The sequence below is a fragment of the Amblyomma mixtum genome, chromosome 6 (assembly GCF_055824585.1).
Source record: "Amblyomma mixtum isolate Tamu chromosome 6, ASM5582458v1, whole genome shotgun sequence".
Classification (NCBI taxonomy): Eukaryota; Metazoa; Arthropoda; class Arachnida; order Ixodida; family Ixodidae; genus Amblyomma; species Amblyomma mixtum.
Window position 1 is genome coordinate 76,513,660 of NC_143017.1, and position 22,932 is coordinate 76,536,591.

A 22,932-nucleotide genomic window follows, 5' to 3' on the forward strand; every position below is an offset into this window, starting at 1 on the left:
TGTCTTTACTTCCCCACCCACCAAAATGCGGCCCCGGTATCGAACCCGCGACCTCTTGAACGCCACAGCCACTAAACCACCGCCGCGCCGGTGGAGATATACCTGTGAGTGGCTCTGCAAAGGCAAAGGAATCGCAAGCGTCAAGGGGGGGAGGGGGACCGGCGGCAAACGTTTCGGCCGGTAGCGGCGGCGCGGGTTCGGGGGAGGGAAGGGAAGGACTAACAGGCCCGCCGCACAGAACACAGGCGGCGGCGCATCGATTGGTGTCTGTGCCGGCGTAGGTACTACAGTGGCGGCGGCCCGGTGTGCGGGGTCCCGGCCAGTGCGCATGTGCCCGCGGCTGAGCCTGGTCGCACCGAGTCGAGCGCGAGCCGCGGACGGGCCCGGTAGCCGGCGCAGCCGCCGTCACACATTCGGGCCATGCGACCAGCGCCGGACAGCTGATCGCCGCGGAAACCCGCGCCGCCGCCGAGTCCAGACGCCGGAAGTCGCACCGCTGCACGCCGCTGACACCGCCACTCCCGCTCTTCTTCTTCTGCTGCTGCTCTTGTTTGCGGACGCTGCCTTTGGGAGCGTGATGATGGCCCAGCCGGTGCCGCGGGGACCACTGACTTGCGGTTTCGATTGTGCCACGTGCCGAGAGTTGATGCGGCCGGAGGAGCCGGGCGGTAAGTGCGCCTGCACGCTGATAAACGCTCTCACGCGTTGACGAAGCTTAGTTCTAGTGAACGACAGGGAGCGCGTCACGCGCCTGTTTTCCTTAGGCGCATTAAGTACCGTGGGCTAGGAGTGGTGAATGCCGGTTAGCATGACAGGTGTCCAGGTACGACACGTGGGGCTGTCTGCGGATATCTGCTGCTATCGTAATTTCTTTTTCGTTCGGTCTCAAAGAGGGTTTTTTGTCTTGGAATCAGTCCTTCTTTTTTCTTGTGGTTCACATGCCATCGCAGCTTGATTCCGTGAAACCTTCAAAAGGAAGAGGCTAGCGTCAACCATTCAGCAGGCTCAGCAGACATGACACCGCGCTGTCACCGCAAGCAACTTACAGGAGAACGCGTGTAGACAATCGCTTGGATGACATGTATAGTGCCGGCATTAAAAACACACCGAGGGCAGTTTGAAGATGGTCTGTATAAATAGAATACTGCGCTGCAATCACAAAGAGACCACTTTCACCCGTAATAGAGCGTTTATAAGTTAGAAAACAAAACAAAGCAAATACAGGTGTCGCCATCAGCGGCCACTTTCGCAAGTAAAGTGTTTGCGTCGACACTGAATTCTGGCTCTGACCTCAGCGGCTATTCTACACCGCCACTTACTTGTGAACGACGGCAATCTGTCCTTTTCGGTAAGGATGTCACGAGTTTGAATGGACTGACGTAAAGATTTCTCAGAAAATATCCAATTTTCTCCGTGATAATGCGTATTTTTCTGCCGGACAAATGTCAGCATATCCAGAAAGATCCTCAAGTATCAATTTTTACTGCGAACAATAACTGCGTACAGTTGTTCGTTGCGTCCTCTTAATCTCATTGAGGCGTTCCAAGCGCGCACCTTCTTTCGGCACCCGTCGTCGCCGTCGCTGCCATCGCGTGATGTCTTGAACTGGAGATCGCGTGTCCCAGGCCCATTACGCTTGTACGGAACGCATTTACCCTGAATAAGGCTTCCTGACTTAGCCCGCCGAAGACTGATAAGGCAATTGATCCGGCTGCTCGGGAAGGTACGAATATAGCGCTGCCATGCGTCGGGCGCTTCTAGTATTCTGGTGAGCAGGTAATGGGAGGGCACTCAGGGTTCTGAGGCGTGGTGCAAGACATCATGCGCAGCTTTTTTTTTTTTTTTTCTTCACGTTTCAAACGAGTACCTGAAGCGCCCCCGTTTGGCCACGTGCATGCGATGGTCCCCCTACTCGATGGTCCCCCTACTCTAAAAGTGGCCGAATCCGGTAACCAGCCAGTCACTGGTGAACTGGCGTGCTAACACGAACTGTGCGAGCACATGGCTGTAAGCTTGAAGTCGCAACAGTGTCTACTGTGTCTGAAAGCCGGTGTTGCGCTTCAATGGATCTCGCATGCAAGACAGTGACTCCTTGTCACACTTTTACACGCCATGCTGTATTTCGGATTGAGACGGGATCTTAACATTCCAATCAACGGAAATTCCAATCGTCTTCCCTTCTGTTATGTTTTGAATTGCCGGTTGAGGTATAGTAATTACTTGCCTGCATTCACTGAAGCGTACATAGCTCCACTTTCTTGAACTATGGGATCTGCTTGGAAGCTGGTGGATACTAATGGCTCGGAGTGTATTTGCATGCTTGAACAAAATAAGTAGACAAGAAAAGTATACAACCAATGTATTTTGCTGGCCAGTACTCGCCTGTCATTATCATTTATTGTATGCTTAAAGATCAGCTGCATCAATTTTTTGAAAATTCCATGGTATATTGAAGGATTCACATTTATATAGGCTGTAGGTGAAGCATCAGAAGTTTTTTTTTTGCGCTGACATTTTCGAATGATGACGCAATCGACGATTAAATCACATGCTTCTCCATATATCATCGGGGAAGTGCGGAAAAGCTGGGTGATGACGTCACGGACTTGGAGAGCTCAAATTTCTTTAGAAGAGCGAGTTGGCGGGCTAGTTGGTTCTTTTGCGTGGTTAGGGAACAGCGCAGTGACGATGCACGAGGGACGTTGAAAGGCACACACGGGCGCTGACACATAGCGCACGCGTGCGCCTTTCAATGTTCCTTGTGTCTCGCCCCTGCGCTGTTCCCTAACCGCTCAAATTTTCACTGCCTTCTCCTAAAATCAGACGTGCGTCGACGGATGGCACCAAATAACGGTCCGCATGCGCACCCTTTCATGACGTTGGATTTTTTTTCCTTAAAGGGAAACTGCATAGGTTTTAGAAATCAACGAGCTTAACAGGGTCGAATGTGTGAAGCCTGCAGGTAAAGCATGCGAAGTCTTTTTGGGCTAGCACTTGAAATAGTGAAGTAATCGCCGATTAAAATCCGGACGCCATTCCAGCTTCTCCGCAGCGCACAACGCCAAGTGGGGGGCGCATGATGACGTCATCGAAGGTATGGGTACATCTCCAACGCACAAACGCGTGCTTTGAAGGAAAAAAACCAACGCCACCGAAGGCGAACCCTGCCGAGAGTTGTTTGGCAGCGTCTAACGCGTCAGGGCAGGGTGTGGCTGACGACAGCGGTAATTTGAAATCATACCTTCCATGACGTCACGCTGAGTTTCCCTGCACTTCTCCGGTGCATTGAGGAGAAGCGCAAAATTCAATCGTCGATTACGTCACTATTTTAAATGCTAGTGAAAAAACACTTGGCATGCTTTACCTGCAGCCTATAAAGATCTGTATCCTTGAATGTCGCGAAATTCTCAAAAAAGTGCTGCAGTTGCCCTTTAAAAGGAAGTAAATGTCAATGTATAGGCTGCAAATGTACTGACACCGTAGATGACAAAACTAAGGCTGTTACTTAATTGGATCGATTAAAAGAGACCTTAAGCGCTGCTTTCCTGTTTTTTTTTTCGGTCTCGTCAAGGCGTCTTGGAATCCTTAACGCACTGTAATGCATTCACTAATGTCGCTAACAACCCCTGAAGCCGTTACGCACACATACGCTGCACATTATTAGAGTCGCCGTCGCCGTCACATGAACGATTTGCCGGCAGGAGCTTGGGGACAAATGGTCATACGTATTAGGCTTGTCAAGAAAGTATAGCCTATCCGGTTCAGTATCGCCACAGCCAGCGAGCCGGCTGACGCCTTATTTTGCCGTCTGGTAAAGGGGGCTACATTCGGCACTCATGGATTGCCATTCTCATATTCGTCTTGCCCGACTTGGGGCAGGGTGCCGTCAAACGGTGCGAATGGTGCAGGGGCAGCGTAGGCGTCGTATTCAGAATGGCGTAGCCACTCGGTGATCGCATTTGCATCTGGGGCACTGATCCCCGGAAACTGCCGTCAACTGGTTCGTCGTAAGCCTTCGGGGACGATTCCATTAGTGAAACACAGGAAACCTTTTCGTGTGCTCTCGGCTGGGGGATGGTCGCGGAGATTTTAAGAGTGGCATGCGTTGTGAGTGGCCTTCCTCTGCTAGCACTCCCGAAAGCGCGAAACACAAGAGGCCCACGAACAGGGAAAAAGGCCGGGTCGCACTCTAAAAGACGGCCTTAATTGGCATTTCAAGAACCGACGTTTTCCATTTTGTAGGATTCGACTATAAGACGTGGTGGGGCCGAAGTTTCTCAGCCTCGTCTCTTAGGCAGGAAGAGGGAGAATTTCGAACTCAAGCTTCAGGCTAGCTTCTGAAAGCTCAAACTGAAGGCACAGCGCATGAAAGACGGGACTAAGACAGCGCTGTGTTTGTCTCTGTCTTAGTCCCGTCTTTCATGCGCTGTGCCTTCAGTTTGAACCATGTACCGACTAGCCCAGACAAATACCTCACTTTTGAAAGCTTCCAATGATGAGCCCCGGTTTCCCGAGAAAATAACAACAGTAGACGAGGAGCGGTCCTGGGCCAGTTATACAGAAACTTGTTATTCCGAAACAACACAGAGAAAATTTTTGCTCCCTTCAAGGTGTAACGCTGACCCAGGGCTGACTTCCTATGAGTTTAGTAGCCTTGCTTCACGGTGGAAGGTATAAGCTACGTGAATTCCCTGTGTTTGGCGATGAAGGACGCGTGCTGTGTTTTCTTGAGGCCGCAGTGGTCGGTGGCCCTCAAAATGCTCAGGCCACTGCTTCAAGGGCCTGTGACTTTAAGACCGCACTTCTCCTATTTTATGCCCCTCTTACCTTTTTCCCAGTTCAGGGTAGCCAACCGGAGCACTGTACTGGTTAACCTCCCAGCATTTCCTCTTCCTATCTTCTCTTGCTCAAAGGGCGTTAGCACTGTGACAAGGGAAAGCCCTTTTTGCACCTGTTAGGGTGCTAAAGTTTCTACAGTGAAGAGCGCATTCTACGGTACCTGCACGTTCTGACCCGGAGGCCGTTGAGAAAAGCCACGGCGGAGTGAGATCTCAATGGAGGCCACGGTGACGGTTTTCTGCGATCGTGAAGGCGCTTTCCGCTGTGAGTGGGCTCCTTCGGACCAGAGTGTGCAAGGAGTACTTCACTGCAGCTCTATACCGCTTCTGTGAGGCTTCCCCCCCCCCCCCCCCCCCTTTCCGAAAAAAAAAAAGAAAGAAAGGAAGGTCTAGGATTTGTGGAGATATATTGGCTGGCAGCTCCTTTTCCACGGTGCGTCTGCCCGTTCATCACGTCTCGAGCGGGGATTTTGCCAAGCCATGCTGTCATTCTGACCCATCAGTTCCCGGCATCCCAGACACTTCAGAGAGCGACTTCTAGCTATTTTAAAATAGGAAGTTACATTTGAAGGATAAGACGCTTCAGAAAATATTATGATAAAAGGCACCCCGACTCGACGGATGTCGGATGTTTCAGAAATGATTTATCAGTGCGCTGCGGCCCATTATAGCGAGTACTTCTATAAGAAAATGCGGCGTCATTGACCAAGGTTGCCAACCTTTCATTAAAAAAAATACAGGTTGGCTACTTCACGACCGCACCTGTTAAATAGGATATCGCGAATGACTGTTTCTGTATGTTTGGTGCAGCTGACCGAAGTTTACCACAGCTTAGTTTTCTCTACATTTGCGAAGCATCTGCTGTACGCAGTAATGTAATTCATCAGCTGACACATTTTGTTCAGCAGTTCCATTCTTGGCGCCCTTACTTTGCAAGACGACTATGTTATCTGTGCCTCTCCTTTCCTCGATTAGCCCCGCCGCGGTGGCTCAGTGGTTACGGCGCTCGGCTGCTGACCCGAAAGACGCGGGTTCGATCCCGGCCGCGGCGGCTGAATTTCGATGAAGGCGAAATTCTAGAGGCCCGTGTGCTGTGCGATGTCAGTGCACGTTAAAGAACCCCAGGTGGTCGAAATTTCTGGAGCCCTTCACTGCGGCGTCCCTCATAGCCTTATCGCTTTGGGACGTTAAACCCCAATAAACCAAACCTTTCCTCGAATCGCTCGCGCCGGACCTAACGCGCTTAATGTTTTCATGCTACCACATACGGAGACAGACGTGCCACAGAGTTCATTTTGACTTCTATACACGCAAACTTTACTCTACAGCTAAAAAACAAACAAACCATGCTTGCCCAAAGCGAGTGCCGACGACACTGACGAAATTTCGATGTCGTGAGATGCTCCGCAGTGTTTATTTTATTTTAATCCAGGTTACCATGTTTCGATGGAGACTTCATATGAGCAACTCACTCGTATGGCTAAAATGACAATTATGGGCACATACACATAAATAAATAGGAAGAGTCGCAAATGTTCGCAGCCACAAAAAAAAAAAAAGTGATACTGAACACAAAGATGCCCGTGTCTTTTCCCGCAGGCTTCAGTAGAGGCAGCAGTCTTTTTCATAAATGTGCGAAATCCCTCCAGCGTTTGTCGACGACGACGGCGGCCGTCTTCTTTTCTCTCATATTCGGGGCTTATAGCTGTCAGAGTGACAGATGGAGGTTCCGTGTTAAATAAGAAAGCATCCAGTCAAGCAAAGTACACGTCGCATCACAAAGCACATAGAGCGCATAGAAGAAGCCCCGCTAGACAAGGAACAAGTTCCTATAAAAAGGGAATTAGGGCGGGTGAGGGTGGTGATGCAAGTCAGCAGTGGCCGAACAGAATAGTGAATGTCGCAGCAAACGGCGCAGCCAACAGTGCGCGGTAACGTACGCGATATGAACCCCAAAACAAAAATAAAAATAAAAAAGGCGCGAAGCAGCTCAGCTCGACGTTTCAATTATGGAAGCTAAGACGGCGCGTTCGTTTAGCTGGGACGATAGCGTTCATGACGACTGTGGCGCACGAGTGAAGGAAAGCCTCGAAAACTTACTATGTTTTGTTACTGTTTTAATGCGACATGCCTCGAGTCCTTTGTCGTCCACACTTTTGGTGCCTTAACCGAGAGGTGCAATAATAGCGTGCCCGTTTAATACGAGTGCCTATGTGCAGGAATCCTACGAATATTTCTTGCTCCCAGGGACGTTAAAACACGCCCTGAAGACTACTTGGAACTTGCGCTTTGTATAGAACGTTCCAGGCTCAGCTGGAACCTCTGCTATGTGCTTATCGCCTTTGTATTTGCGATTTAGGTTTATTGCATTTATTTTTATGACTGTAACAAATCGAACCTACTTTATGAAATATTCTCGCGCACCTTTTTTTTTTTTTTTTTTTAAATCATGTACACTGATATATATTTTTTGTTTGGTACCATTGCTTATCTAATCTTAAACGCTGGCTCAGTTGCAAAAGCACCGCTGATATGCCCAAACATTAGTCTAGACGCTCTTTCTCATATGACTGTGTAAGGAAATTAGGTTTACCTGATTTGATTAATAAGCAGACATTTTGCGTGCCTTGGATAAAAGATCCCTAATAGGCGGCCTAGGGCGGAGGCTCTCAAACAGCGTTGCGTAAACTCGTGTTCTGGCTTCAGTCGCATTGACCTGCTGCCGCCAATTAATATGCGGCACGAAGACAAAAGAAACCATAGGCACGGGACCGGCATTGCTTAGGCCTGTCTCGCTTGCGCAAATAAAAGAATTAGATCAACATGCCCCGTCAACATTAATTTAGCATACGAAGAAATTAAGTGAACGGTGGCGCGTTCAACTTCTTTCTTTCTTTAGATAGCTCAGCGTCTTGTTATGCACGCATGAGCAGGCTTAACGCGTGTTTTCTTCTCTCTCTCTCTCTCTCTCGCTCGCTCTCTCTCACTCGCTGTTTGACGGCGGCTCCACAAGACACGACGGAAGGCTTCAAAGCAGGGCGATCGTGTGAAGAGGAGGATTTTATTAGCAAAATTGAGCAGGAAGGATGCGGGGAGGGGATAGTCTTGGCGGCCTTTCTCCTTTACGAGGTTGAATGTATAGGATGAAGCCCGTTCGCATGATACGGCAACTTCTTATTTTACTGAGCTGCCCGTCTCTTTATTGCAGAAACAAAGCCCATGAGTGATAAGAGGGCTGTGTACTTTGTAAAAATGATTTTGGTGGTAGATCGATAGCAGCAGCTTTGTGCCCCGCGTTATTGAGCAGAACTCTCGATCAGCGCGCTATGTGCGACGAAAGCCTGATAAAAAAGGTCATAAATCACACAAGGTAGCTGAACAGAATGTCTTATCCATTGATTTGGCTCATCTTCGTTTTATATTTTGTCTTATGGCAGTGTGTTACGGGCTTTGCGCGAGCAGCATTTGAAAACAGCTTTACTGCAATGGCACTTCGCTACAAAGGCGTAACCAGGGTGGTGGGGTAACTACGCTAAAACACCCTTTCCCCCACCGCAACCTTTCCGTCGTCTCTAATGTAGTGTTTGCGGGCCCCTATTTTGAGTTGTGTTCTCAACTCTCTTCTTTCTTCACGAGATAAAGATATCTCACGCCTCGATCTATAAGACGGAAAGTGCCTGCAACGCTACTGTTTCTCTATCTTTCTCTTTCAAAGATTCAAGTAGACCAACTCTAAATTATCAGATAAGCACGATTGGTGTATGCTTGTACAATGTCATACTATTTGATAAGTGACCCAAGCTGTGACATGGTCATCATGAAAAAATTCAGGGGGCACTTTGACTGTCTAAAGTGGGTAGAGGCGGAAGCGTTTTCCGCACCACCTTCGCTGTTTCTGTGGCACTGGTGGCGTCACATACAATTGAGTACTAATTACTAAGTGATGACAAATCACTAATTAACGGTTAATTACTGATTAATGCCTGAATACTAATTAACTGCTAATTAATGACGCTTAAGCTTCGCCTTTAGGAGTGGAACGCGACAGCGCGTTGTAGCGCTGCCAGGGAGTCCACGGAACGCCACCACCCGTTCGGCGCGATGCCTTACCCTTTGAACGCAGCGCTTTTTGAGGAAAGGAAATGGCGCAGTAATTCTCTGTCATCTCGGTGGACACCTGAACCGCACCGTAGAGGAAGGGAGGAATTGGGAGTGAAAGAAGATAGATAAAGAGGAGCCGTAATGAAGAAAATGAAAATTGTATTTGAGGAAAGGAAATTACGCAGTAACTGTGTCACAAAATTCAGGGCGGGGCACTTTTTTGACCTAAAGTGTGGTCACTGATGTGTGGTTAAGATGTTAAGCTTCGCCCCTAAGACTTGAACGCGACAGCGTCTTGCAACGCTGCCAAGGAGTCCATAGAACGCCATCGCCCATTCGGTTCTTCGCCTCGCTCGTCGGTAAATTGGTTTTTGAGGAAAGGAAATGTATCTGTCTCTCATTTGTCGGTGGACACCTAAACCTCGCCAGAAGGGAAGGGAGGAGGATGGGAGTGAGCGAAGAGACCGTATTCACAAGACACGCCTTTGTTCTTTCCAAAACCATCGAGCTGGCATGGAGGAGTGGATAGCATGGTCGTCTCTCACGCCGAAGACCGGGGTGCGATTCCTGAGCTCGACCAATTTCTTAATCGGATTTATTTATTTATATGGCCTGACTAGTAAAGCTAATTAAGCTAATTGGGTAATTAATCAATTAACTAAGCTCAGTCCCACTTACTTGGAGCATCACTATACGATCGTTTCAATTGGTTGCATGGTTACTAGCCAAAGTACAATTGGCCCCGTTTGAAATTCGCGCACTGTGACGTCACGACCATTTCCACCAATTGAAAAGCGTGACATTTTCTGTCGAAAACTGCTGCTTACAACGATGAGACATTGAAGGCTTCCGCCTTAATATAAGGCGAACCTACAGCGTGTTTCCCTAGTGCAACACTAACGCTGGACAGAGCTTGAGCCGAGCATATGTTGCTCGATGAGAAGTCTCCTCTCTCTGATAGTCAAGAACACATAAATAAAAAATTCAGGGGGCACTTCGACTGTCTAAAGTGGGTAGAGGCGGAAGCGTTTTCCGCACCACCTTCGCTGTTTCTGTGGCACTGGTGGCGTCACATATAATTGAGTACTAATTACTAAGTGATGGCAAATCACTAATTAATGTTTAATTACTGATTAATGCCTGAATACCAATTAACTGCTAATTAATGACGCTTAAGCTTCGCTTTTAGGAGTGGAACGCGACAGTGCGTTGTAGCGCTGCCAGGGAGTCCACGGAACGCCACCACCCGTTCGGCGCGATGCCTTGCCCTTTGAACGCAACGCTTTTTGAAAAAAGGAAATGGCGCAGTAATTCTCTGTAATCTCTGTGGACACCTGAACCGCACCATAGAGGAAGGGAGATGGGAGTGAAAGAAGATAGATAAAGAGGAGCCGTAATGAAGAAAATGAAAATTGTATTTGAGGAAAGGAAATTACGCAGTAACTGTGTCACAAAATTCAGGGGGGGGGCACTTTTTTGACCTAAAGTGTGGTCACTGATGTGTGGTTAAGATGTTAAGCTTCGCCCCTAAGACTTGAACGCGACAGCGTCTTGCAACGCTGCCAAGGAGTCCATAGAACGCCATCGCCCATTCGGTTCTTCGCCTCGCTCGTCGGTAAATTGGTTTTTGAGGAAAGGAAATGTATCTGTGTCTCATTTGTCGGTGGACACCTAAACCTCGCCGGAAGGGAATGGAGGAGGATGAGAGTGAGTGAAGACACCGTATTCACTAGACGCACCTTTGTTCATTCCAAACCATCAAGCTGGCATGGCGGAGTGGATAGCATGCTCGTCTCTCACGCCGAAGACCGGGGTTCGATTCCTGAGCTCGACCAATTTCTTAATCGGTTTTATTTATTTATATGGCCTGACTAGTAAAGCTAATTAGGCTAATTGGGTAATTAAGGAATTAACTAAGCTCAGTCCCAATTACTTAGAGCATCACTATACGATCCCTTCAATTGGTTGCATGGTTACTAGCAAAAGTACAATTGGCCCCGTTTGAAATTCGCGTACTGTGACGTCACGACCGTTTCCACCAATTGAAAAGCGTGACATTTTCTGTCGATAACTGCTGCTTACAACGATGAGACATTAAAGGCTTCCGCCTTAAAATTCAGGGTCACTTCGGCGATCTAAAGTGCACGCCTCGCCGCCAACGAGACTGCGACCGTAGGCACACACGAGGCGGCTATGGTCCGACTTGGATTGGCTGCTCATGACTGAGTAGTCATGGCCCATGAACAACAAGTCATGATTGATTAATGACTAACTAGTCATGATTTGGTTAATGATTGACTAGTCATGACTAATTAGTTCATGCCTATTTAATGTCTGGTTATGACTAATTAGTTGATGACTAACTAGTCATGGCTGGCTAATTACTAACCAGTCATGACGAATCGGTCATGACTCATGACTAGTCATGACTTATTAGTTGATGAATAACTAGTCATGATTGGTTAATAACTAACTAGTCATTACTCACCATTCACGGCTAACTAGTAATGACTGGTTAATGACTAACTAGTCATGACTGGTTAATAAGTAGCTAGTCATGACTTGTGACTGGTAATGACTGGTTACGAGTTTCACTTCAGATGTTATGGACGGACGGAGTCATGGCCTCGAGTATGAGCGCTTAAAGGCTTTCGCCTTAAAATTAAAACAGTAAGCGGAATGGCAACCGAGAGATAGGCAGCTGGGCTGAAACCGTGAAATAGTGAGATGGTGAGGTAAAGAAAAAGTAGGATTTATTGTACCTAACTGACAGACCTTCTTGACGGAAGCTAATAGTCACCGAAACCAAAAAGCATAGGGGGTGTTTTTTGTTATTTGTGGTGTTTATCAATGAAAGATTAATAGGATATTTTTTTAAAAAGATAATTGGTTTGATAGCAGAAGAAAAACCACCTGTCTCCGGTGGGACGCGAGCCCATGACCTCCGAATTTCGCTTCCGGTGCTCTTCCTACTGAGCTACGACGACGGCTGTCCAATGGTCCGATTTCGGGGATATTTATGTGGGGTGTAACCGAACTTTGAGAGTGTTCACAGCGCCACCCTCGTCCGTAGTGGCGGGCGTAGTAAATCCTGTATTACCGCGAGTGCCCTATAGGAACGTGACCGACCGGTGAGGGTAAAAGCTGTGCGAGAACCCTCCTAAGCTAACTGCGGCATCAAGATCACCAGAACGGAGGCCCCCGATCGTTAGCTATTGAGCAGAGAAGGGAACGGAAAAGAGGGTCTCGTTATGACGTAAAAACGGTTTGGTTTGGTTTGGTTTATGGGGTTTAACGTCCCAAAGCGACTAAGGCTATGAGAGACGCCGTAGTGGAGGGCTCCGGAAATTTCGACCACCTGGGGTTCTTTAACGTGCACTGACATCGCACAGTACACGGGCCTCTAGAATTTCTCCTCCAAAGAAATTCCAGCCGCCGCGGCCGGGATCGAACCCGCGTCTTTTGGGTCAGCAGCCGAGCACCATAACCGCTGAGCCACCGCGGCGGCCGTCACTGAAACCATGGAGCATAGGGTTTTTTTTTTTTTTTTTTGATTGGTGGTGTTCATGAATGGGAGAATAACAGGGTAGTTATTTTAAAGATAACTGATAGTCAGCGCTCTTGTTGCCCGTCTTTCTCGCCCCGTATTTGGCGCTGTTTCAAAGATGAGCTTACACGACCAAGTCAAACTTTCTACACCTCTGCTCAAAGAGTTGAGAGACCTCTCATAAATTTCAGTTCAGCGTATCAAATGCTACCTCGGGTAATAAAGGTATGAAAAGGAAAAGGTTAGATTCATAAATTAGGGAATTGTGACGGGCCCCCTGTCTGCTTGCTGCATAAGAAGGTGCACTGTCCGCCGAAAAGCCAATAGAATAAAGGTGCCGGAATCTGGTTCGCACCACCACTTCCCACGCGCCCACGCAAGATCCCTTCCGTATGAACGCATGAAAACAAAAGTATTAAATGCTTAGAACGCTGCTATAACCCCACCAAGTGTGGTCGTCACTGGAGAAGGATCGCTTCTTTAACATCGAAAGAGCGCTGCGCTCCTGTTTCTCGTCATTTCACGCTTACTAGGTTCTTCAGCGTCTCAAGAGGATCTGAGCTTGGGTGCTCCGTGAGATCACTAAAGCCGAGGACGACACTTTGAGCAGTCCTGAGAACGCACGCTGAGCTGCTTGCACCAGTGTGCGAACGCTAAGGGTTTTTAGCGCTGGCACACTTGAAGGGGGCTACAGGAATTCTCACCCATCTATTTTGCAAGCGTCGCTTTCGATCGAGGTCGTGAGACCCAGAGTGGAGGCTTTCGTAATGCGGGTCCTCGTTGTTTATTGGAAATACCGGGGCTGACAGGAGCGCTGTCACTCATGCAGTGTTAGCGACTCTCAAGAGGAACCAGTGCTTCTCTCGTTGCTGCAGCAGTGCGCCGCAGTGTGCAGTGTATTCGTTGGAAAGTCGTTGTATCGGCGGAAATGCAGAACCGTTGAATGGAAGCGAGGAATGTTAAATTTCTCCGAGGATGAAGCTTTCACTCGTGATTGTTTTAATCATTCGACTGAACAAAAAATCGGTGTCTGGAACTTTAAAAACCATCTTTACGATAAAGGCTCACTACTGACAAGCATCTCAGAGAGTGGGAATTGTTCTAGGGAATGCGATCGCCTAAATTGCAGCATACATACATTTCAAGGCCTGCAGTGTTCAGTAGAGCTTTGTAAGCTTCGCTCTGAATGGCCGTTAGATGAAGTCGTTGCATAAGTGACTTCTGTAACCAGCTGTGCACCAAAGGGTAATAACAGTTACCTAGTGAAAATATCCGAAATATTACTAGAAATGAGCTTAAACTGAAGATTGCACTAACAAATTAAAACTGTCTTTTTGCGCATTTCCGCGTTTCGTAAGCATAATTTATTGCCTCTTAATCGTACGGCAAATTTTAAGACATTAGTGCTCGAAGCCCCACCGTGGAAAACGAAAGGGTACAGCGTCGTCCGGTGGCATGGCGTTCTGTACTCTTGCCAACACCTTCCACCTGGCAGGTGGAAAAGTGGAGAGGGAAATTTCCTTCTCTGCTTCTACGAAAGAGGAGGGAGAGGCCGGGAGGTGTTTGTCACGTGAACAACCTGGCGAGTGAGCACTGTGCAACGCGGAGCGCCATTGAGCCAGTGCCAGTCAGCTTTCGCTAATTAATGTGCTAAACCGGCAACCGTAACTCTTCAGGTAAAGAGAAGACCTAATACTAACTTTTAGCGACAGGCAACGGCACGAGGCCAAAAGAAGACGGGCCGACACACAGTGCTAAACGAACAATGGATACTTTATTCATGGTGCCATTGCATATATGTACATCAGCATCACCAAGAAGACAGAAAAGAAAAAAAACAACAACATTGAGAACAGCATGACAAATCGGTCTTAGCAAGCAGAGTTTTGTCAATGCAGCAAGTCTAAGAAAGCAATTACTCGGGCTCTTTCCTCGATGTAGCAACAGATGGCGATGCTTACACACGTCGCACAGAGCCTCATATTCTCGGATGCTTCGATGATTTCTCAAGTGAGCTGATCTTTGGTCTCAGCAGTAAATCGGTTGTTTTAATACAATGGTCGGCAAGACCAGTCGCGGCAGTAAACAACCATGCTGTTGGCGTCGTTCGTGTGATTGTTGCTGTGCTCCCTAAGCCTATCTTTCAGACAACGACCGATTTGGCAACAAAGGGATTGAATAGACCAGACTATCTTTGCAATTCATGTAGTTTTTCTCATGCTTTCTCGTGCAAAAGGGAACAGCTGGAACAGCTTCTTCAGGACCATTTACCCATGCATACATACTCCTCGGTCGCAAAGGAGATGAAAAAGCGTCTACTCCGGCTATTTTGCCTGTTATTTTTCAAATTATGCAACAGAACATGGATATAAGGTATTACTGACACACTATTTCCTCGCTACTTTTGTCGACTGTTGTGCCAACTTTCAACTTTTTAACCATCTCCTCCGCTACTTCTGCTAGCATGTCAAGAAAGCATCCTGCCGCTAACAAGTCTCTCAACCTGACAGGAAAACTGTAGACAGTCTTATGGGTACATGGTTTCCTTATGACATTGTTAAAACAAGACGCAATGATGCCCCGTTTTACCAATTTTGAGTGGCAGAAGCTGAACGGAAGAAAAATTTTACTTCTAGGTTCAAAGGACAAAAACGAATAAACAGCAGTGAAATACAAGGTCAAGTCAAGAAACCTAATGCAGTCATTAACGGGCAGTTCCTGTGTTAATTCAAGTGGCGCAAGAAGTTCGGAGAAAACAGAACAAAATCCAGTCGCTTCTGGAGCAAAACTTGCCTTGTCACATTGGAGTATAGCATGATGGTCGCCTATAAACTTCTCCTTTTCGTCTCATGCCGTTGCACTGTTTCACTAAGAATTATGGCTTACCAACTCGTCCACGATTTCATGTTGTACTGACACTAACGCATTGTCATAACATATTGATAATTAAGCGCCCCCGTACTTTTTTTCTCCTTTATTCATTGAAGTCTCTCTCTCTTCCCTACTTTTTTGAAACCATCTTTTGCGAAAAGAAGCGCGCGGTGGATATCTCACTTTGGGTGGACACCTCAAATGCGCCGTGAGGGAAGAAACGAAAAATATAAGGAGGGAAAAGGAAAAGAGGTGTCGTAGTGGAGAGCTCCCTTTCAGTTTGGACGGATTTTTTTTTACCGTGCACTGACATTGCACAGCACACGGGTATATTTTGCATTTCGCCACCATTGAAACAATGGTTACACTTTTTTCAAGCAGCGAGAACTTCTTGTCGCTTTGTTTCATTTATAAAGACAACAGGGCCTTTTAAAAAAAGTATAACATAAAAACAAAATCAGAGATTAATGTATTCCTTCAGGGCATACAATGAAATCTATTGCAGCGAACTCCGACGTCATTTGGATATAAAACTATTTTCACATACACATGGAACAAGGAATTAGTGAGTCTAATCTCTTTCGCTATGTGACCGGGTGCAGATTTAAGCGGAAATTAGTCGGTCGCAAAATAACTTTCCAGCTCCGGAACTCCGGCCGGGGTGGTAGTAGATGTTATCTGTAAGTACGGATGGCGGGATTCTTTCGAGGCCTCCACATACTTTTAATTTTATAATTATAGCATCACGTTCCACCGACGGTTTGAAAGTGTACCCCGCGGATATAATGTATCCAGCCTCAGCGAACTTCCTCCGTTACTTCGTGCCCCCCCCCCCCCCCCCCAAAAAAAAAAAAGAAGGTTCTCTCATTACAGAACTTGCGTCAGGTTATTAGTTTAATTGGCGGTGGTGAGAGACGACATACGTGCATACGTGGATGGAACGTGCATTGGACGCCAGGGAAAAGTTGGGGAAATGAGGTGGGCCCGCATATTTCTTTGTTTTTAGTGAATATATCTGGCCGATGCGAGTGTGCTGCGTGGTATGCGTAGTCTTCGCGATCGTTGGCATGCTTCATTAGTGTTAAGAACGATCCGCCTTTTTCTTTGTTGCCCGTCTAGCCTTACATATTTCGGTACATTCAGCCGGCTTCGCCCTGCCGACTCCGGTTTCCATATTCCAAATGAGCCTCTATTACCTGGCGAGCACCGTTGCCAAAGAACAATTCCGCGGCACACTTGGGGATGGTTTTTAGAATCGCAAGCTGGCGCACGGGGACCGTGTCATCGCTAACAATTCAGCGTTCTGAAAATAGCACGAAATGTCTGGGATTCGCCCCAGTTCCCTCACGTCATCGCACTGGGTGTTTTATTATTATTATTATTATTATTTGATACCTCAAAGGCCCCTGGTATGGGGCATTACATGAGGGATGGGCATGACAGTTATACAATAATGGTCTTGATGGCGTTCTTAAAATGGATGGCGTTGATGTGATGCACGGCGTCCTGTGGTAGATCATTCCAGTCCCGGGATGACGTGACGAAAAAAGATCGAGAATGAGCGGTAGTTCTTGCGGTGGGGGCGTAGACGGCCTTATGGTGGTTAATACGGCTTGAGAGGCGATAAGCGGGTGATATGACTGATTCTCCTAAAGATGAATGATAAAACATATGAAAGAGGCACAATCGAGAAATTTTTCGTCGCGTTTCAAGGCTGGGTAAGTTAGCTTTAGTTTGCGAGTATGTTTTGCGAGTATGTTGCGAGTATGTTTGCGAGTATGTTTTGCAAGTATGCGACTTGCGAGTATGTTTTTGCAGGCTAGTTGGTGCCTAAGCATTCTGGGTTTTTTGCGCAAAAGACACGACACAAAAGAAACGAGGTAGACAGGACAAGCGCTTACAAACTCCCGCGATTGCAGTCAGTAGGCAAATATTTAACCCTTTGTAAGGCGCAAGCTGTGTATGCGGGTCTCATATGCACACAAATGGTAGAATTTCACTCGGAATTACTATACACTGTAAGCTCGAATACGCCTATTCGGGAGTAAAAAAAGGAGTAAACCGTCCTCCAGCGCCGGCACTCCCTTTTATAGGACAGCCGACCCTGTTTTTACTCCATTCTGCTCAGAGTGTAGTCATTGAATGACGTCACTTTCAAGCTGTTCCGGCCACTGGTTTTGCAGTGGAAAAAAAAGGGGGTACACATTTGCACCAATTACTTGGCAAAAATACGTCGAATGGGGAATATATCTGTACCCAGTCACATCGAGGTATAAGAAAACCTGCTATAGAAAATACTTCAAGAAGTATCAGGAGGCAAGTTGGCTGATGGTATAGGCTAAAAAGCTCCAATTTTTTCAGTTTTATTTTTCCCGCCAATATGTGCCCGTCAAACTGTACACCCGCTTTTGTAAAAGCACGCGTAATATCAAACTGCGAGGTATTTGTTCTCACTGCTGACCTGGGATGGAGAGTAGGCATTCTTTTCGAGATTGAATGAGTTTGCCAAACTCATTCGATCGCGTACGTCACTCGAGCCTAATGACATTAATTAATTCCGTGCACCATGCTATTAATTACATTAGGTGCTAATGTCGATCGAATGGAATGACATTAATTTTTTTTTCCGTATGACAAAGGTATTACCCATCGCTGGCACCGCCTAACATATTACTTTAAATGAAGTTAGCGTGTGTTGAATGGCTATGGAGTCTTAACAAAGCTTCGGTAGGCGCTAGCTGCTACGTCGTAGTATACACTATGAAGCTAGACAATGTTGTTTGCGGGACAAAGGACTGCTTAGTGGCATGACACTACGTCTGCGCTCCTTTGCTATCGCTAACTGACAAAGAAGTAGGATCCCTGAAGAGTGCGAGACGTGATACTCGCCCTGGGCTTATGTCTGCAGCAGTTCCTTGCGATGAAGGCGTAGTTCGGACATTTACTGTGGCTGCGAGTGTACCATTGTCATTTGTGTTATCTCTGTCTCAGTTTTTTTTTTGCGTTCATTCCTTTTTCTTCGTTTCTTCTTTTCATTTTTCATTCTTTTCATTTCCTTTCATTCTTCTTTTCATTCTTTGGTTTCTTTTGTTCATTCTTTTTTATTTATGGTTTATGAGGGCTTCTCGTTCACTGGCCGGGAGCAGGTACATGAAACTCCTAGCTGCCAGCAGGTCTTCGCCACGTTCGTTTGTGTCCCTTGTAGTTCTTTGTCCTGCAGCCAGGTGTGCAGTGCTTCCGAATTCCATGACCTTCCGTTTCCTTTTTTTTTTCTTCTACCATCACCGTTATCTGCCAGGTTTTGTCCAAGGTAGCATAAAGGCGTCTTTTTATTTTTTTGATTACAGGAGCATGAAAGGAGAAGCCGATGCGCAGCAGCGGCGCTGGTTACGCCTCTTTTTGCAAAGGGAAAAAATCAGGCTAGAATTGGCGGCATAATCCACAAAAAAACACGTCTGCAACGCACAATGAACAACATAGATGGCGCCATGGACACTCCGGAAAAGCTTACAGTAAATGGAAAATAAAAGTTGACCAGTCATAACCACAGTAAATTGTAAAAAATCTAATTGATTCTATGAAAATACAATAACCAAAAATAAAGGACATAACAGTAACGCCATAAACACGGGTGCATAAAAATAATACGCAAATTAACAGGTAAAACATAAAAAATAAGCAAGAAAATTAGGACACAATAATCTCATAATCACAGGGAAACCAAGACAATGCGCGAAGTTGGTCACGGTCTCTTAGAGATCTACAATCAGTCCTAACCTGCTCCTGCCTCGGGCAGCCGGCGATCCCAGCAGTTTAAAGTGGTTTCGACGTTCAACCCCCTCTCAAACATGGATTTTAAGGCCGAAAGTTGAATGTCCATTTTATGTAATGTCTAAGACCACTATATCATGGAGTACTGCGCTAATATGTGGGCAGTCAGAGCAATCACACTGCTAACCTGGACAGCCGACAAAACGAAATATGGCGAAGTCCTAGTGGCGCAAACGCGTTGAGGACAGGAATGAAATATACACTTGTTCGCTCTGTAGCTGGGTGTTGCAGTTGCAAATAAATCTTTGTTGTCAGATTCTGCTGTACAAGAACACTTTCAACAGGTCTGCATCCCTCAATGCGCCCAAAATGCGTACAGAAATATTGCGACGCCGATGAGGGCTCGTTTTTTATAATTATTATTATTGACTGTACATTCGCGGGCTCATGGTCACATTGACCTGAGCCTAGCTAAGTAAAACTTCATTCGAGTGCCAAAAATTCTTCCGATGAATAAATCCTTGAGTTCGAAGTTCGAAGTGTCATTCTACTCGAACCTCTCCTCGCTTCAAGGCGCCTCAGTTCATACATGTAGCAGCCCCACTTTCATCGTAATACCGGCTATTGCGAATTCTTGTCCATCTTTTGACTATGCTGTCGCGAGTTTTTACTGCATCCAGAGGGTAGTGTACTCACCCGAACGCTTGTCGACATTGCTGCGAATGGGCGCATTTAAACAACGGCAGTACACGCATTGCTTCGCGGTTAACACTTTTGTGAGCCGAATTTATAAAGGAGGTATGGCTGAGATAATGAAAAAGGAATCAAATTAATATTTTCGCGACTATCGTGGAATAATAGGTAAATATTCCGAGAGAAAAAGCCAGCAACATTCATAAACGTTGTGCTTTGGGGTAATTACCAGAGCTTCCCTCTCGCCCATCTGGAAGTGCTGGACATACTTCTAATTTCCCCCTCTATGCACCCGCGTATACCATTTTCACGTACGGGCTCATGCGGAGTGTTTTAGAATGCGACAATTGTTGTCTGCAATGTCTATCACGCGGGTAACTGCTTTACAGTGCAAAGTTTCTGCACCAGTAATGTACTCGTGCCGAGGATCTCATGACGCCCGCCGTTCAGAGCATGATAATACACACGGAAAGAGCATTGTTTTGAGGTGCTTGCACAATTTAATTACAACAGCTGCTTACGTTCTGTGGTGTAATTCGCGTCTTCTCTGTACTCGATGTTCATTACAAGAAAAATTTGTCCTTACATGGCGTTCACTGGGCTGTTTGTAGAAAGCTATACGCTAGGCGGTAGACCGCATCCTTCTCTTTCTCTCTCACTGCAAGCACTCTCTCACTCAGTCGCATGCGTGTTTGAAAGCCCAGTTTTCGGTAGCTACGTAACCTTTTATGCAGAGTTCAGTTATTAAGCTAGAAGATAATGAGAAACTGTAATTTTTTCTTTGCTGAATGAGCGTGATAACACGATGCAGCGTGTCATCGGGACCACGCAATAAAAGACCTCAGCGGACTTTCTTCAAGCGCTTGCGTTCTCTACCCGATCTGTTGGAGCGCCGAGTGAGATAGGCCAGGCAGAACAAACAGGCTTTATTTATCTTTCCGTGGACAGAGCGGTCGCGTCGGAAATATGATGGGTCTTCGTTCGATTCCAGTGCGGCGGACCCACTTGACTGAAATCCGTGTCATACAGGCTCCAGCACCACTTGTCTCGATCCCTTTAAATCCGGTACCCAGCGTTCACGTGGAAACAATCCTCTATAGCTGCGCGGCCGTTTCTCGCGCATGATTCATGATGCGGTTTCCTACTCCGTGCGGTTTGAGTTTCGGCATGAAGGGAGAAAAACACGAATCGGGAGCAGCAGCAGGGAACACGCAGCACAGTGTTGCCAGACTCGCGCGAACCTATCAGCAAACGTAAATCTCCACGGAAGTGCGGCGCTGCCCTTGAGCGATGTTTTCGCTGCAGTTTCTTGGTTCTGTTCGCTTTGTCCTCTGTTTTCTCGTCTGCTCGAAGCTGTTGGAAACCAGAGGAGGCAAGGCTCCAGGACTATTGTCCTGGAGCCTGGATGGCACAAACAAACATATGTGTCGCGCGGATTTGAAATCGTTGGTTTCCTGCTGCCGTACTGGTGCCTGTACGTTCGTTTCGTTTTTATTTTTTTGCCTTAAAAAAAGTACTGCCGGTCGCAAAACGGAAATAAAAACCAGAAAGACAGGAAAGAGCAAGAAAGAAAGGAAGAAAGGAGGAAAGAAAGAAAGAAGGAAAGAAGGAAAGAGAGAAAGAAAGAAAGAAGGAAAGAAAGAGAGAAAGAAAGAAAGAAGAAAGGAAGGAAAGAAAGAAAGAAAGAAGGAAAGAAAGAAAGAAGGAAGGAAGGAAGGAAAGAAAGAACGAAACAAAGAGAGAGAGAGAGAGAATGAGAGAGAGAGAAAGATAGAGAAAGGAGGAAATAAAGAAAAAGAAAGAAAGGAAGAACGAAAGGAAAAAGGAAGGAAGGAAGGAAGGAAATGTGGGTGTGCGACGGTCTATTATTTGTTACATCTTTCTGTTTTGGGGGTCAGTGATTTCTTTTTGTTATATTCTTTTTAGCTGAACATGTGTTGTTTCCTGCTTGCTGCTGACTTCCGGCTTTTCCGGAACGTTTAAAAAGAAAAAAAGGAAATCTTGAAAAGCAACTCCAACCGAATCCGTGTTTTCTTTCCTCAAGGACCGTGTGCGCGAAACTTGAAGTCTGAGCCGTATCATCAACAAGGGGCAATCGAAACAAGAGAAAACAAATGAAAATAAAAAAAAAATCAGTACATTGCCCAGATTGCCGGCGCTATAACGCCTTTGAATGCAATTCTATTATTTTTATAACGTTTATCTCAACAGAATCGCTCTACAGCCTCTTCCTTCTGATCGAATTTCGGCGGAGAAATATTTTGCCGTTCGAAGCGAGCGTATAGCGCAAAGATTGTCGCGCATGACAGATTCTCGAGGCAGCCTTTGAAAAAGATCGCAATGCCGCCAGTGCCGAGACCCGACGCTGAGTGACTGTGGAGTGCGGAACGCTAGTTCCTCACGCGAAGCACGGACAAGGTCGCCGAGAGCTGGAGGCGCGGCTGGGAAATCGACCGAGAGTACGTCGAGAGATACACTTGAAGCATCCCAGCGAAGTGAGGATGCACTTGTGACAGCGCGCCGGTTGTTGAAGTAAAGAATAACACCACGAATGTATACAGGAACCCCCAGAGCTTCCCCGCAGAACTAGAGTATTCGTAGCGTCTTGTCCCTGACAAGGCTGATACTGTTTTATTATCTTAAAGAAGAATAGCTTGGTTGGCTGGCTGGCATGGAAGCAGGAGAAGGGAGAAGATGAGATTGTTGCTTCTTTGAAAGGTTGGAGCACAGAGGAAAAAAAAAAGAGGTTTGCTTTTTGTGAAATAGGAATGCCGAGTTTGGGCCTGCAAAGTTAACTTAGGCATGTCGTTTGTGTCGAAGGTTTCTGTGAAGACTTGGGCGTGTCTTGGCCAGTTACGACCTCTATGCTTTGACGTAATTTGTGCGTGCGCTCTTTTTTATTATTTTAATGCGAACCTGCTACATATGTTTGCACTGCTTAAACGTTTTCTGCAAGCACTGTTGTATATGTGTTCATCCTCTAAACAACAGGGACTCGTGGAGAACCTGCAGTTAACGGATTTAAACGGTTCTGGAATGTGGATGGTTGTCCACATGTGTAGGCATTCCTTCATAGTGGCCATGAATCTAACTTCTTGTAGTATAATTGTC

General features: G+C 46.6%; 1 protein-coding gene across 1 annotated transcript in view; it reads left to right on the forward strand.

The window, feature by feature from the left end:
* Positions 1 to 251: 251 nt before the first annotated feature.
* LOC149339435 (atrial natriuretic peptide receptor 2-like) overlaps positions 252 to 22,932 on the forward strand; it is a 169,547-nt gene continuing 146,866 nt past the window's right edge. The window contains exon 1 of the mRNA XM_089548223.1: positions 252 to 668. Coding sequence (XP_089404349.1) covers positions 329 to 668 — 340 coding nt within the window. The 5' untranslated portion in view covers positions 252 to 328. The remainder of the gene's footprint in view (positions 669 to 22,932) is intronic.